We start from the raw sequence: 16,985 nt of genomic DNA, 5'->3' as shown, positions 1-16,985 counted from the left end.
GACATACAACAAACAAAGGTTGCAATGGAACTTCAAGGGCATTTAATATTTCAGTATTATTATTACTATTTCAATATGTCAGGTCTGTAGAGCATGACGCAAGAAGAATGAATCAGCTACAAGATGTTAATCCATGGGTTAGTAAAATATAATTGTGAAACACACCAACATATGACCAAAATGATCCCAAAAAGGCTGACAGACTCACCTAAGGCACACGAGCATTGTGTCGGAGCACTTAGTGTTGAACAATGCTTCCCAAAATCTGTCCAGTGAATGCACGTCATTTGGAGCAGGGAGAGATGTCCGGCAGTCATGTAAGTGAACAGCAAATACAGCAATTCCAACAATATGTGTGTCACTCAGCAGAGCGGCCTAGAACCAACCAATGAAACATGAGGGAGAGGGAGTTGGACATGATACCTGGATTCTACAAGACAATCCAGCAAAACCCAACATTCTCAACTAACCTGATTGCACAGAAGCTGCAGGAGCCTGCTCAGTATAGCGGAGAGAGCGAGGTGATGACCACACAGCATCTTTATATACAAGGACAGCCACGGCCCCTGTCTTTATAGGAAAAGCCACGTGTTAAAGAAGTGCAAAGAGCAATAGTGGATTTATAGTCATTGTTGCAGGAGTAGCATGATATGGTCAGTAAGGGTTACCTGTCAGGTGGGTTGGTTCTGGAGGCAGCCATGACACAATGGCAAAAGCAGGTAAGCAGGAGGTCAGCGACCTATGGAAAACACACAGACTTAAAGAGACACTCTGCTTCCTAAATACATAATAAACTTTTTAAAAATTAAAAAAAAACAAAAACACTCTTTAGTACAAATAATTTTAATGAAAGCATGCATGCATTTACTTTTTTCATTTGTGTTGTATCTAAAAACAGCTTGCAGAAGCTGCCATTCTCTTGTCTGCTGCCTTTGCAAACCCTCCCCTTCTAACTCCGCCCAGACTGTCTGTGGCTGTCCAATCACAGACTTCCCAGTGCAGCTCAATGAGAAGTCTTTGCAAGGCAGGTGCTCTAAGCAATTGCTGCCTCTTGAGTTAAACTCCACTGAGCTAACCAAACCAGGCAGTAACATGACTGGTTGTCTGCTTGACAGCCATGGGGGTGTAACAAGGTTACTTTTAATAAATCAGCATTTTTTGTAAAGGGCAGGAGTTTAGGAGTCCAAAATGTTCCTTTAAAAAAATAAAATAAAATTAATAATCTGTGTACGGATCAGCATGACTGACTGCAGTTTGCTCAGTTTTGCTTTACTCAGCAGTAATTGCCAGGTGCGCATGCACTATAAGCTCCTCAAAAGGCACCAAGGAGCCTAGTAAAGCAATATTCTGACCGAGAATCCCTTAAATAGCAGCACTCAGAAACAGAACACTGAGGGCGTTGACAGCTTTACTTTAAGCACGGTCAATAGAGGTGAATTAGTGTTACTTGGATCTGAACTGGAAACAGCCTACCCATCGTGTTAAGTATGTAAACTTACAGCCTGGTGCTGGGGCACGCTCCCAGGGGCTGGAATTAAATTCTCCAAAGCAATAGGGGCAGCCTCCATACTTCCAGTCCTCATGACAGCAGACAGCTTGTCCGAAATCAGAGCCACCTGTGCAGACACGTCTGTATAAAGGTTGATGTGTTAGGAATCAGATAAAGTATAAAAGGTAGGTGGGAGAGAATATGAATTCTCAGGGTATCCCATTCATGTAACGCCAATGTCACAGACACTTACAGCACTGAATCCAAATATCTGGCAGGATAGATCTTTCAGGTAACTGGACAGAACGTTTCCAAAGATAATAAACCTTAGACGACGAGGCAGACAACATATATAGTGATAGACATCGTATCAAACCTACCGCTGTATCGGTTAGAGTCTATAACAAGAGGGCGCAAATCCCAAAGAGCAGATTTCAATCTTAGAAGTGGCTCATCTTCCAGACTTTTATCCATCATCGTCTTTATCCCTAATAATAAAGAAAATGACATAAAAAAATGCAATCAGTGACACAAGCCTATTAACAATGCGTATTGCAAAATAAAATATAAAAGTGATTAAACCTTTATCCATCTTTCAGTCCAAGTGTTTCATATTTCCCTTCCCTACATACTTGGGGCCCTTGTTACATTTAAAGTTTTTACTTTTATTAATATACTCAAAGCATTTGATATATTTAAATGAACACTAAGCACTATAATCATTTTTATGAATGCAATGTTAAAGGTGCAGAGTGTACTCATAAGTCACTCACCTATGTGAGTGGAGGCAAACTCAGTAATTTGTAAAGATTTATGCAGTTGTCAGACAACCCCACAGAGCTGACAGACAGCTGGCACGATCAGTTAAATCTGTCTATATTAACTTTGTCCAAGATGTGCATGTGCCCGGTGTACACAACAAGGACATCTTTGCCGGAGCTCACTTTAATCCCAGTAACTATAACCACTGTAAGACAAATCATGGTTCACTAAATAAACTGGAAGTAGCCATAAAGTGATTTTTTGCCAGGAGTAACGCTTCTGATGGGAATAAATGACTTTCAATCTGAGACAATTGGCAAAGGAATTGACCGCTGGAGACCAGAAACACATGTATTTGATTGGTGAGGGAGGAAATTTGCTACTGCTACTGACACTTGCAGTGTTATTTATTGAGAATTGTCAGGAATTAGAAGTGAAATTTAAATTTAACGCCAAAACAGCTGAACTGAAAGAACAGCGGAATTGGAGAATTTATCCAGATCGACTACTGTAGCCTTCAATTTGAAATTCCCTTTCAATTCCTGACGATGGTCACTAGTGAATAACTCTGTAAGCTGTACAAATGCCAGTAACATCAGAATACACAGTGGACCTTAACCTTGGCAATCATACAAAGTTGTTATGGTGCTTAGAGTGACCCTTTAAAAAAAAAACAAAAAAAAACACTGATGCAGTAAATGAGGGCAACAATGTCTCACCAGCCAGATTCCGGTTCCTTTCCTGCTCACAGGCCTCTACATAGGTACTGTACAAACTTGCAGGAATCTTCTCCGCTCTGCACAAAAATACATTTAATTAAATGTTTGACCAGGCCCTAGCAGCCCACCCCCCCATCCCTCCGCGAGCGGCACAAAACCACCCCTCTTCCACACTTCTCTTTTACCCCACTTGTTATCTCGTATTGTTCTCCTGCTAGTTTACAACACTCTATGCCGGATTATGCTATAGATGTGAATATAGTACTGCAACGATGAATTGGGACTGCTCAATAAACTGAAGCCATATGGTACCTTCATTCAGTTTACTAAGAGCACTGTACACAGAGGGTACACAGCATTCTCTCAGATGCCCTATGCATACAGCCACATCACAGAGTCTCTTGGAAAGTGCAGAAAAGAAGGTTGTGACATGAGCTTTTTTTTGGATAACAAAGTAACAAATGGGAATTCCTCCTTTAATCTTAGTCAGTGGAGGGTCAGTTCTTTTGGCAGATCACTGTAGCTACACACAGCTGTGTGCTGAACACAGTGACAAAGAACCTACATGCAGAACCAACTTTACAAAAGGGAACAGATTTTATGTTACGTTGAGTGTTCCTTGAACTTTGGAACTCAAACCTATGACAATCCCTTCACGTTCAACCAGCCTTTAAAGAGATTATTGTGAGTTATGGCCTCACAGCTACAGCGACAAATGTAGAAAGATCCAGGATGGAGACAATACATGTCAGTCTAAAGATAATTGGATCTTCTCACCTCTTCAATGCATCAATCAGCAACATGTGATAGTCCGGAGTAGCCGGGAGCTGGAAGACAGTGAAATGATACCGATTGTAATTATCTTCATAAACCCGACTACTACACCCCATGACTCATACAATTATAGCCAACTGCGGTATCCTGGATAACAGGTACATATAATGGGAAATATGGTTAAACACCTGGGGTACCAAGTTTAAGGAAAAACATACCTTCATGCATATGTCAAACACAGACCAGATAAATGTAGGCTAAGAGTTACAAAAATGTAGATCCCAGGTATTGAAGAATTAAAATGCATTTTTTAGAAGGATCCCTAATTAAAATAGGGCAGTACGGAACATAACACAATAACCTAGCTCTACTCAGTCATTACATAATTGTTAAATGAAACCTGCAGAATGATACTAACCTCTCTGGGGGTAAGCAGTGCCGGCAGGAACCGAGATGTAAAATATGATCTCCTGAAAATGCTGCAGAAAGAATGTTTTTAGATGAGCAGGAGTCGTTTAAAGGAATGCCTCTTAACGAGCTAAAAAATATATATTAAAAACAAAAGGCTAGGCTTGGCTAGCTAAGGCAAGGATTGGAGAGCTAGGCCTGGCAACTGGTGGACTATAGTTCCCATAATGCTAAGCCAACCAGCAGGCTAACAGTTAACAAAAGAAAAAACACAAAACCCACTGTGCCAAGGTTTAGGGATGGCTGTCTGGGATAAACGCTGAACTCAAGCATGTTGCTCAGTTATGCAGAATATTAATTGCTTGATTATACGTTAGAGATATTTAAAACATGCAACATAATTACAGACATTCAGGACGGAGGTTGACACGCCAGCTCCAAGCAAAACAAGGAAGAATTACTCCTCGTAACAGACTGAGTGTAGGCTCTGATGGAATTATACATTAACAATGCACTACAACTCTTGCAATGCTTAGCACAGAAACAGGCTTGCTGAGAGTTACAGGAGTGTTCGCCCACAGCAGCCTCAGCGCCAATGGTTACTTATTGTGTGAGCTGCTGTCTTGCTAGGATCCTCCTAACTTTCATGTATGGTTTTCTCCAGTATAAAGAAGGGCATCGTCACCGTAATAAAATATAACCAATGAGGAATAATAAGGCAAGAGTGCAAAACTACAGGTCTTAAACCCTGAATCGAAGGATATCCCTGAGCACTAGCGAAATGACCGAAAGTAGCCATTAGGAACTGAAGAATGGCGCCACCTAGTGTAGAGTATCACATACCTGGCTTCCATCACACTGGCTGGTATCTTGCTTGTGGTCTGAAAAATCTGTACAGCTCTCTCCACATCTTGTAATGCCTGAGACTGAGGCTGCAGAGGGAAATAGGGCATAGTCGCTCATCGTACATTTAGCAGCCAATCTGTATTTATGTGCGAAGTTAATGCAAAGCACTGCGGGATATGTTGGCACTATATAAAAAGCTAATAATAATGTAATACATTTAATATAATACTATTCTGAGTCTGTGTTGAGATGGGCACTTTTATAACAATTTCTGTCTTACTGCTCGGTCTCCGATGTGGCCGAAATACACTGTATGAGTTTCAGCAGAGCCTCCCGCAGCGTGATAAAGTCTGAGTGAATATTATAAAAACAGGATGGCTGTCCAACCTCAAAACAGAAAAGGTTATACATCATGTAAAGAAATGAAAGTGAAGCTCCGGGTCTCCATTTAACACCCACCGCATGTCCGCCTTGCTCCTTCTCTTCATTGACTTGCCCTGCTTGGGATGGTTTCCCCATGTAGGGAAAACAACCTCCTGTGCGACACAGACACGCTGGCTTTGTTGCCAGCATGCCGGTGTCTGAACGGAGTGATGTCACTCTGTTCCTCTACTCCCCATCAATCACTACCAGTATCGACTCGGGAGTTTTCATAGCAACCACAGAGCATGCTTGGGAGAGCAGAAGGGATGCCTGTTGGATGTCTTTTCTGCTCTCCCTTGTCAATGAAATCGCTGGCATAGCGTTTATGGCAGAGATTTTACTGAGAGATTGGGGGGGGATTTAAATAGGTTTTTCTTCAAAAAAACTCTACATTTGTTGGTAAAGCGGCTAGCATGGTGTACACACAGAATTTCATGCTCTTTAACCTGGCCTGACAGGTTCCCTCTAAACGCTACGTGATAGAGGGAGACCATACAATACCCTATGGGGCACACTAACTCTGAGCAACTAACTGGATCGCTCTGTTCTGTGAATAGGAAGTTAACAGGGTAAATAGAATACCTGATTTTTATCTGGTTCTGCTGACAAATCTTCATACAAACCCATGTCTTCAATAGAAACCTGCAGACACATGCACAGTGAAAACGCGCCAAGAACAGACAAAAACCAAAAACAAAACACATCTACAAAAGTAAGTTATCCCTACGATCTTCCCAGCGTTATCCTCTGGAGAAATGATAAGGGTAACCCCTTCATTTAACTGCATGGAGAAAAAGTGTGTCAAAGGGAGCACAGTTTCAAAACATACCTTTTATTAAATAGACATATAAAACCTATTTGTTGACTTAGGTCGTCATAGGTTAATTGGGTAAATTCCAGCTCTAAATCTAGAGTTAAACAAACATAAAGTGGCATTATGGGAGATACAGCGCTATATTTGTACTCTGACGAGGCAAATAACATGCGTAGGGATCATTAATATCCATCAGTTGCTGCTCACTTATCTCTTAACACACCCATGTGTAGATAGCCCTGCCCAGATAAGTTTCCTGCAATAGCCGAGACATAACTCGTAATGCTACATATAGATCCAAAGTAACAAAACTACTTCTAGCTGGTACATGTTACTAAAGTAGTACACAGCTCACAGTCTCAGATCATTGCTTCCCTTTACACTGATGTTATGAGCGGTAGAACAACTTACCTTCAGGTCTGTAAGTCGGGTTTTGGCCAACGAGATATATTCCATCAGTAAGGGACGATACTTTGTCTGCACAAAAGGTGGGTGCAGAATGTGAATCTGTAGGGATCGTATATAAAGCGATAACAGGTCAGTATAGACTTTCCTTTCACACATGTATACACAAACACAGACAGAGATCATGGAAAAACATGGCGTACGCGGCATTTAGGATGTTATAGCTAGCCATGCAAACCCAGTAACGAAGTCATTACAATTCCCAGTGCTCCCCACCTATTTATTTGTACATTGCTTTGTTTTCGATTTTGTAATTACGTTTTGTTTTTGGTCTTTTTTTTATGTCTGCTTGTCATGAAATGTTTCAGTTTAATTGTCTAAAATTCTACTTTCTCCAGATTCATTTGTATCCAAGAAAATGTTATGCCTATAAGTGTGTCGGTTCGCTAAACTATAAAGTTGTCTTTAAGCACAGGTCAGCTGCAGGCTTTATTGTTGAAGAAGGATGGTATTAATGTTTAATAAACTTTTTTTCATGGTAACTTCTGGGTATTTAGGTATAAAAGTACCAAAACAAATCAATGGCATTTTATCTGCCTGCTGGAGTACTTGGCAACAATTAAGTGTGTTATTAAGTAAATACAGAATTCCAGGTCGAGCAAAGAATGGTGTAGAACATTAGCAGTTCAAGTATCTACCTTCAGGTATTGTGGGCTTTCGAACGGTACCAGGTCCGAAAGGAACTTTAATAAGAAGACTTGAGACTTCTTGCTGCTGCTGTGGCAAGAACTCGCAGCACCAAACGTAGTCTAGAAACAAGAGAAAAGGCTTAATTCTCCGATTATAGAAACAATCTAATTGAAAGCTGGGGGCACCTGCAGATACAAGTTCTCTAGAGCAACCAACAGGGAGACGGGCTTTAATAGAAAGGACTGAGATAACAGGTTACTAGGCTCAACATGGTGGAGTAGTTGAACATCATCAATGTATGGATGGAGGCTGCCTGCAAACCCATAAATCCGACATTACCTTGAACCATTCTGTGTACGATATGAATGCTGCCGGACCTTCCAGTGCTGCTTGACGGGCAAACAGGAAAGCCGTGATCAGACCGTCCAACTCATACAGGGTAAAAGCTTGTGTCAGGAGGTGGCTCAAGAGATCTAGCACATAACACAAAACAATCCATATAACACACAAGCCATCTCAGTTTGCTTTCACCCAGACTATGCTGCAGGCAGTAGAGCAATGACTAATAATAAGGCATAAAACAAGGCAAGCACTGCAATAGGCCTGAGAGATTATCAAAATAGGTATTTATTTAGAATAAACTGAATAACCAGCCAAGCCTTACTTTTCACTAGCTGCTGAGCCTCGGCCTGGCAGATGACCAGACAAGACAGGCACGTTAATACGTGGTACCAATTCACCTCCTGCGTCTCCAGAACAAGTTGGATGTGAGCGGTGGACTTTACAGCGTCAAGCACAACAAACAGCTACATGAGAAGGATTTAAACTTACTTTAACAATTTTGATTGATTACTCAGGATTTAGTCTAAGAAAAACTTTGATAAACGCAGACGGTAAAATAACATTCAGATCGGACTATTCTCGGATCATTTAATGCCGCAGAGTTAGGAGGCTGTTCTGGTGAAGGAGCTCTCACCTTACGGTACAGATCTGTTAGCAGGGGGCAGGTTTTGGCAAAGCTCCAGTTTCCTTGAAGTCGAATGGCATCAGAAGCTGAAATATAGAATGGCACCGCTTACAATGTGCTATGAATGTGCTTATTACATTATAACATTTGCCCTGCAAGTCATATTCATTGTTGGAACAGGTAGATCGTATTCATTAGACCCAAGACGAATGTCCATGTTAAACTGCATGCTATAACAGCACCGCCATCCCCAGGGCAATGGAGACCCCTCTGGCAAAAGGGATTTTGTTTTTTTATATCCATATCACATTACAAATCACAATATGGGTCATAGAAGTTACACAAGTGAGCAGTAAGCTAACAACTTAACATGTACATGGATGGCACCCTAATAAAAGCAGTCTTACAACTCAATTCTCTGCCATTTAGGATTTAAATCACTTTGTTTATACAGCCCTAGCCACAGCTTCCCTGCAAATTACTTACACAGCCGTCCTAGAGACTTCCAATAAAGAGAAATCTATGTTCAAACTTCCTTTATTACACAGTCTGTTTAATTTAAGATTTATTTTCTAATGCTCTATTAATAGCCTTTTAGACCCTACAGGAGCCTCCTGAGTGTGATTAAAGTCCAATTTATAGAGCAGAAGAGAAGAACATTTACAGTAAACACACAGTGCTGGATGGATTGAAAATTAAACCATTTTTTAATGCAGGCTTTGTCAGGCAAAGCTTGGGGAGGTGTGGCTAGAGCTGTATAAACAAAGTGGTTTAACTCAGAAATGGCAAAGAATTGAGCAGTGAGACTGCAGGGGCATGTTCTACACACTATAACTGCTTCAGTAAGCAAAAGTTGTTTTAGAGCTTACAGCATCCCTTTAAGAATCATTGATGCCCAACTGCAGTAAATGCACTTTTCCATTTTTGGTGTTACATCAATATTTTCTGTCTATTTTTTCTGTCTAGATTTTCAAGCCTGGACCCAAGATCACCGCCTAAGAATGCAATAGGTCAAACGTATATTTTATGTACATTACACTTTGGCAACTTATCTACATTAAAGGACCACTAAAGGCACCCAGACCACTTCAGCTCAATTAAGTGGTCTGGGTGCCAGGTCCATCTAGGATTAACCCTGTCTGCTGTAAACATAGCAGTTTCAGAGAAACTGCTATGTTAACTTTAGGGTTAATCCAGCCTCTAGTTGCTGTCTCATTGACAGCCGCTAGAGGCGCTTCCGCGCTTCTCACTGTGATTTTCACTGAGAATGCTTTCCTATGGACTGGCTGAATGCGCGCGGCTCTTGCCGCGCATGCGCATTCAGCCGATGACGTCGGAAGGAGGAGGAGAGTCCCCAGCGCCGAGGGAGCACCCTCAGGGCACTATAGTGCCAGGAAAACGGGTTTGTTTTCCTGTCACTATAGTGGTCCTTTAATTACACAACCCCTCGCACTATGCTTGTTAAATTCAAAATAATAATTCTTATCTTTTCAATCAATGCTGATAAGATCAGGGTTACGTTTTATACCGATCATTTAACATACCTCTTATTACTACAAACAGTATTCTACTGCCCTCACCTCTACCCCCCCAAAGCATCCAGCACCCAAAACTACTGACCTTTCAACTGTGGTTTGTAGGTAAGCACCTGATTCAGAGTATGGATATAGAAGCGCACCAGAGACTCTGGAATCAAACGGGTTCTGTACCTGGGAACCTCAAATGCAATCAGCCTGCAAAGGATGATAAATCCGGATCGGCAATTAATTTCCACATTCTCTCAAGAGTACAGAGCCACACAGGCAGAGATACAGCAGTAAATGACACAGTATGAATGAATACTCACAGGGTATTGCACACAGAGATGAAATAAGGGTCTCACTTAAATTAAACAAATTAAAGTTACAAATCTGTACTCTGTTTTGAGAGATTACAGGTGAGAATCGGTTTTGAAAAAGAAGACAATTAACAGGAGAACGCCAATAGCAGCATTTTGAAATATAGTCCAGAATGGCTGCCGGAGACATAGTTACACTGAGTGGCAGAGCAAATGCTTCTCTCCTTGCCTTCTTTACAGAGTGATGTCTTTATAGACAGGTGCACTTTACATGAACATACGGTGTCACATTTAGAATCAGAACATATGGAGAAAGTACAAAATGAGAAGCAATCAATTTCAAACTAACAGAATGTGCATGTTGATTGCTTCCCTGCAAACAATTACAAAGGGACCCAAAATACTGCCCTTCTAGTGTGCCCATAATGAGAATTTTCATTCTGCTTATTTGTTTTATAATACTATATTTTGCACTTCACAGTTTTATTCCAGAGTGAGCTGCAGATTTATTAGTTGGGTTTCCACCATTCTGACCCTACTCAGAAACATTGTTCACTACTTGGTGCATACAGGTCTTAACACGTCACTGCCAAGTTCAGCAAAGAGGCCACATTGGACCATGTGTCACCTGACATGGGGTTGCAGCTCTAAGAATGCCTCTCAGAGCTGTCAATCAGACAATAAGCCATCATTTTTAGTTCTGGCTGCCTGATATCAATGCTGTGCATGCGCAGGCCATACTCACAACTTTCTCTCTCTCTGTTCCCTGGAGAAAGAAAGCAGAGTCGTGGACCTTGGCTCTGCATATCAAAACACAGTCCACAAAAAAAATAAAATGATATATATTTAACATTTTTCAATAATTGAAGCATCTATGTAAAAATGTTAAAACTGTGGAATATATGATGTTAGATGTTTCCTACCAATGGCGCGCAATACATGGCTTGTGGGATTGCTGTTCCTTGTTTTCTTCAGAGACCCCATCGAGTAGCCCTTAAAAAGAAACAAGTAATGAAATATTATTGAACTACATATTTTTTAAGTAACCTGGTTAGAACAAGTAACGCGTGCAATCATATTTTTTTTTTTTATAGACATGGGATATTTGGGGAATAATTTTTGAGATTACAAAAAGCACATTGCAATTAAATTCCCAGCAAATTCACTAGGATACACTTACAGGAAAGCATTCGATCCAGAATCAGAAGAGAGATCTAAAAAAAAAATAAACAGTTCTTTTAGCTGCTGATTATTGCTCTAAATCAATGTACCTTCAGCAAACACCAAAGTTAGTATTTTTACATTTCTTTTCAAACTAGTGAATCAGAGTAAATATTGCCAAAGGGAAAACGTTTCTTACCCAGAAATTACACCATTGAATGGAACATTGGAAATCCCATAAAACTTGGGTTAACATTTTCATAATACAATGGTCAGTTTTATTTTAATGCACATTACAGATTTAGCAACTCATATCTCAATCCAGTTCAGTCTTGGCACAGCCAGGGTATAGAATGCATTGGAAGTGACGTGTTCTGCAAAACTGTGCAAAATAGTAAGTGGGGTGATCACCATGGAAACCAGCAGACACATTTGACTGGTAAGTCCTCCCCTTTAACTCCTACATAGCACTTTTCCCAAGATAACACTTTGATAAATCTCACCAGTTATTTCTATTTCCCCTCCTTCCTCTTCATTGACAGGTGCAAAGGCTGTTCTTTTAAAGGACCACTCTAGTGCCAGGAAAGCATACTCGTTTTCCTGGCACTAGAGTGCCCTGAGGGTGCCCCCACCCTCAGGGACCCCCTCCCGCCCGGCTCTGGAAAGGGGAAAAGGGTTAAAACTTACCTTTTTCCAGCGCTGGGCGGGTAGCTCTCCTCCTCCTCTCCGCCTCCGTTCCGCCCCGTCGGCTAAATGCGCACGCGCGGCAAGAGCTGCGCGCGCATTCAGACGGTCACATAGGAAAGCATTCATAATGCTTTCCTATGGACGCTTGCGTGCTCTCACTGTGATTTTCACAGTGAGAATCACGCAAGCGCCTCTAGCGGCTGTCAATGAGACAGCCGCTAGAGGCTTTGGGGGAAGGCTTAACCCATTAATAAACATAGCAGTTTCTCTGAAACTGCTATGTTTATAAAAAAAAATGGGTTAACCCTAGCTGGACCTGGCACCCAGACCACTTCATTAAGCTGAAGTGGCCTGGGTGCCTAGAGTGGTCCTTTAACCCCTTAAGGACCAAACTTCTGGAATAAAAGGGAATCATGACGTGTCACACACGTCATGTGTCCTTAAGGGGTTAAAGAACAAAAAGATACAGAGCTTCGAACAATGACTGGTTGAGAGCTAAGATGGAGGCGCCCAGGTGCAGGACAGAGCTAAATACAGCAGTGTGGATTTCTACGTTTAATTATAATTTTTAGACCCCACAAACACCTATTTGTTAAACTAAGTGATAATATGAAAACCCCGAGGCAGTGGCAGCCCCCCTTTAAATGGACTGTAGTGTCTCAGCTGGTGTGCCCCCTCACTCATCCGCGTGTTAAGTAACGAATGAGAAAGCATTCATAGATTAGGAAGACGTAGCTTTTGCCTAAATAACAAATGTTCTAACAACATAAACAGATCCTCTGTGTCACACAAGTACCTCTGTAATTCTTTGTTGTTCTGACTTCTCCGCAGGATCTGCAGATGGACGGAAAGCGTTGCCAACCAGCACAATCAAAAAGTCTGGCATCAAGATAAAAACATCGCTATTAGGTCAGATAACCGTTCATGTAAAAACAGAAATAGAAGGAAGAACAGGCTCCTTTGTCCTCAATTCTGACCTAATTAGAGCAAATTAAGTTTTCCATTACAGGTAAACAGGGGCACAGTGGAGAAATAGTCTATAGTCTGGTGTAACTGGCTGAGAAGATAGTTAAATCAGGAGTTATCATTTAACAGCGAGGCCTACCAGATGCCATTTGCTGAAGATGCTCCAAGTGAGAGGAATCGTCCATGTGCGCGCATAGTGATCGCATCTCTTCGCAGAACCAGTCGACTGCAGAGGTGGTGTCTTTGCAGCTTCAATGACAAAAAAAATTATCAGCATAGAAATAAATCACTAAACAAGTAATGTTAACTCTTAAAAAGTCGATCCTGGCGCCTGTGATCGGGGGTACACATCCGATCCTGGCGCTTGTGATCGGGGGTACACATCCGATCCTGGCGCTTGTGATCGGGGGTACACATCCGATCCTGGTGCCTGTGATCGGGGGTACACATCCGATCCTGGCGCCTGTGATCGGGGGTACACATCCGATCCTGGCGCTTGTGATCGGGGGTACACATCCGATCCTGGCGCTTGTGATCGGGGGTACACATCCGATCCTGGTGCCTGTGATCGGGGGTACACATCCGATCCTGGTGCCTGTGATCGGGGGTACACATCCGATCCTGGTGCCTGTGATCGGGGGTACACATCCGATCCTGGTGCCTGTGATCGGGGGTACACATCCGATCCTGGTGCCTGTGATCGGGGGTACACATCCGATCCTGGTGCCTGTGATCGGGGGTACACATCCGATCCTGGTGCCTGTGATCGGGGGTACACATCCGATCCTGGTGCCTGTGATCGGGGGTACACATCCGATCCTGGTGCCTGCGATCGGGGGTACACATCCGATCCTGGTGCCTGTGATCGGGGGTACACATCCGATCCTGGTGCCTGTGATCGGGGGTACACATCCGATCCTGGTGCCTGATCGGGGGTACACATCCGATCCTGGTGTCTGATCGGGGGTACACATCCGATCCTGGTGTCTGTGATCGGGGGTACACATCCGATCCTGGTGCCTGTGATCGGGGGTACACATCCGATCCTGGTGTCAGTGATCGGGGGTACACATCCGATCCTGGTGTCAGTGATCGGGGGTACACATCCGATCCTGGTGTCTGATCGGGGGTACACATCCGATCTTGGTGTCTGTGATCGGGGGTACACATCCGATCCTGGTGTCTGTGATCGGGGGTACACATCCGATCCTGGTGTCTGATCGGGGGTACACATCCGATCCTGGTGTCTGTGATCGGGGGTACACATCCGATCCTGGTGCCTGTGATCGGGGGTACACATCCGATCCTGGTGCCTGTGATCGGGGGTACACATCCGATCCTGGTGTCAGTGATCGGGGGTACACATCCGATCCTGGTGTCAGTGATCGGGGGTACACATCCGATCCTGGTGTCTGATCGGGGGTACACATCCGATCCTGGTGCCTGTGATCGGGGGTACACATCCGATCCTGGTGCCTGTGATCGGGGGTACACATCCGATCCTGGTGTCTGTGATCGGGGGTAGACATCCGATCTTGGTGTCTGTGATCGGGGGTACACATCCGATCCTGGTGTCTGTGATCGGGGGTACACATCCGATCCTGGTGTCTGTGATCGGGGGTACACATCCGATCCTGGTGTCTGTGATCGGGGGTACACATCCGATCCTGGTGTCTGATCGGGGGTACACATCCGATCCTGGTGCCTGTGATCGGGGGTACACATCCGATCCTGGTGCCTGTGATCGGGGGTACACATCCGATCTTGGTGTCTGTGATCGGGGGTACACATCCGATCTTGGTGTCTGTGATTGGTGGTAAAGTCCTGACCTTGCAGTCTCTGGCAGGAGGTAAAGACCTAGTCTAGGTGTTCATGAAATGCTTACGTATTGTTATGCACACTCCATGTATATTACCTCTCAAGCATATCCTCCAATCGTACAATATCCTCGATGTGCAAACGCCAGACAGCTTCTAGCACAGGGTGGCGCTGCAATCGAAAGTAAGGGAGAGGTCACACTGCATAATCTCAGCAACATTACATCATCACTAGATTTACAACGATATCAGAAAAATTCACTTTAAAGTCAGGGCTCAAAATTTCCATTTGCCACTAGTCATTGGCGAGTGAAAATGTGACCCTGGTGAGAAAAAAATCCCATGTGCCATGAACCCTACAGGCTTGCAGTGGCAAGTAACTTTTCAGGCATTGATAATAACCTGAAATTAAGTCCTGATAAGAGTATTACCTACTCACACAAAATCATTTTGCAACAATTAGTTGTCTCATGTGGAGTATCAAAGACTTACAATCAGTCAGACAAGTAGTAGATGGAAAGTCTAAGGCTGTACCCTACCTTGACAGATTTTATTTTACTGGTTTTGCTCCATTTCCTGGAGATCTATATAAGCAGAGACGGACACTGGAATATCACTGGTGAATATTGTTTACAAAGGATGAGCACCTAATGGCCCTTCCTGAGGTCACACAAGGACTTCCTGAAACAAGATTTTATCACATGACAGGAGGCTTCGTATTTTGCATAACTTTCTTTACTTTATGCCTCCAGCAGCACAAGTCAATTAGAAAACTTTAAACCAATCAGTAACAGGCATCACATCCATATATAAAGCCCTGACAGTCACATGATTTCCTCTTTCTTTGCTGCTTCCAGCCAAGGCACAGGTCAGAGTATTAAGCTCTCAACTGTTTTTCTATATATAATGCATATTGATCTTGTGGTCCCTTTAACTTGTTTTGGTATTGTACCTTTTCTTTTCTTCCCCCTGTCTGGGGCCTCCCTTTTCATCTGCCTCCTCTATTTCCCCTGCTAAATCCATCCTTCTCCCTGGACTGTTAGGTGGGTTTTTTCCCACTGTGTTTCCCCTGCTGGGATCTGTTGCTGTCTGCCTGCTTGCCTGTTTGTCCCTCGCAATTCGCGGCATTTTACCGCGATCGCGCGGGACCACCAGGCTCCTCTAAGGGTCCCAGGGTACCGAGGGGTGGGTAGGGGGGCGCGAGGGGGTGCAGACCGAGTCCGTCGGACCGCCATTGCGGGCCGCAGTCGCGGACTGCGCGGCAAATTTGCGCGCGAACGGCGGCCATCTTGGAACTCGCGATACCGCGAGATCCTCGGCGGCCATCTTAGTTTTGCCAGTTCGTGATTCCCACGAACTGGCACAGATTTTCTGCTTCTATTAACGTTTTTATGTGCCATTAAAGTATTACAGTATGTGTGCCATCACAGGTACACCACTTGATTGAAAGAGCAAAAAATTATGATATGCTTTACACTGAAGCTGACAAAATATTCTGTCATGTACACTGAGAAGTTTTGTTGTTTATCCTATTATTTGAATTAATTCTTCATGCTCACATTATATAATGTGTAACTAAACACACTCCTCACTGCAGGTAATCCCTGCAACTCAGTGCTATAGGGCCACTGCAGATAACTTACCAGTAGGATGGTATTACACCACACCAGGAACAACTCCCATCAGGCTAAGCACTCTTCTCACTGCAGTTAACGCCTGCAACTCTGTGCTAAAGGGCCACTACAGATAACTTACCAGTAGGATGGTATTACACCAAACCAGTAACAACTCCCATCAGGCTAAGCACTCTTCTCACTGCAGTTAACCCCTGCAACTCTGTGCTAAAGGGCCACTGCAGATAACTTACCATGAGGATGGTATTGCACCAAACCAGGAACAACTCCCATCAGGCTAAGCACACTCCTCACTGCAGTTAACTCCTACAGCTCTGTGCTAAAGGACCACTGCAGGTAACTCACCGTTGGGATTGTATTACACCAAACCAGGAACAACTCCCATCAGGCTCAGGCTGCACTGCCCAATTAGATGAACACTCAGAAGGCAATGATGATTGTTACAAAGCACTGAAGAACTACCCAGAAATCACTACATACAAACAATCAACAACAACAATTTGTTGTACAAGGGTGACCTCCACGCCCAATCAAGGGCTTATAACGAAGTACGCACAATCCACAATGGCAAATTTCCACAAAATTC

The 16,985-nt window shown here is 43.3% G+C and overlaps 1 protein-coding gene across 1 annotated transcript in view; it reads right to left on the bottom strand.

The window, feature by feature from the left end:
• FANCA (FA complementation group A) overlaps positions 1–16,985 on the bottom strand; it is a 56,502-nt gene that overhangs the window by 17,575 nt on the left and 21,942 nt on the right. Inside the window, exons 6-26 of the mRNA XM_063437904.1 lie at positions 14,864–14,937; positions 13,088–13,197; positions 12,779–12,861; positions 11,315–11,348; positions 11,058–11,127; positions 9,918–10,030; positions 8,307–8,383; positions 7,995–8,136; positions 7,670–7,803; positions 7,339–7,449; positions 6,647–6,742; positions 6,004–6,063; positions 4,996–5,084; positions 4,163–4,223; positions 3,748–3,797; positions 2,971–3,047; positions 1,870–1,977; positions 1,500–1,630; positions 669–739; positions 471–570; positions 209–375 (exon numbers count right to left, since the gene is read on the bottom strand). Of these exons, the coding sequence (XP_063293974.1) occupies positions 209–375; positions 471–570; positions 669–739; positions 1,500–1,630; positions 1,870–1,977; positions 2,971–3,047; positions 3,748–3,797; positions 4,163–4,223; positions 4,996–5,084; positions 6,004–6,063; positions 6,647–6,742; positions 7,339–7,449; positions 7,670–7,803; positions 7,995–8,136; positions 8,307–8,383; positions 9,918–10,030; positions 11,058–11,127; positions 11,315–11,348; positions 12,779–12,861; positions 13,088–13,197; positions 14,864–14,937 (1,958 nt within the window). The remainder of the gene's footprint in view (positions 1–208; positions 376–470; positions 571–668; positions 740–1,499; positions 1,631–1,869; positions 1,978–2,970; positions 3,048–3,747; positions 3,798–4,162; positions 4,224–4,995; positions 5,085–6,003; positions 6,064–6,646; positions 6,743–7,338; positions 7,450–7,669; positions 7,804–7,994; positions 8,137–8,306; positions 8,384–9,917; positions 10,031–11,057; positions 11,128–11,314; positions 11,349–12,778; positions 12,862–13,087; positions 13,198–14,863; positions 14,938–16,985) is intronic.

This window comes from Pelobates fuscus, chromosome 12, assembly GCF_036172605.1.
Source record: "Pelobates fuscus isolate aPelFus1 chromosome 12, aPelFus1.pri, whole genome shotgun sequence".
Taxonomy (NCBI): Eukaryota; Metazoa; Chordata; class Amphibia; order Anura; family Pelobatidae; genus Pelobates; species Pelobates fuscus.
Note: the sequence above shows the minus strand (reverse complement) of the source record. Positions and strands in the feature narration are given on the sequence as shown.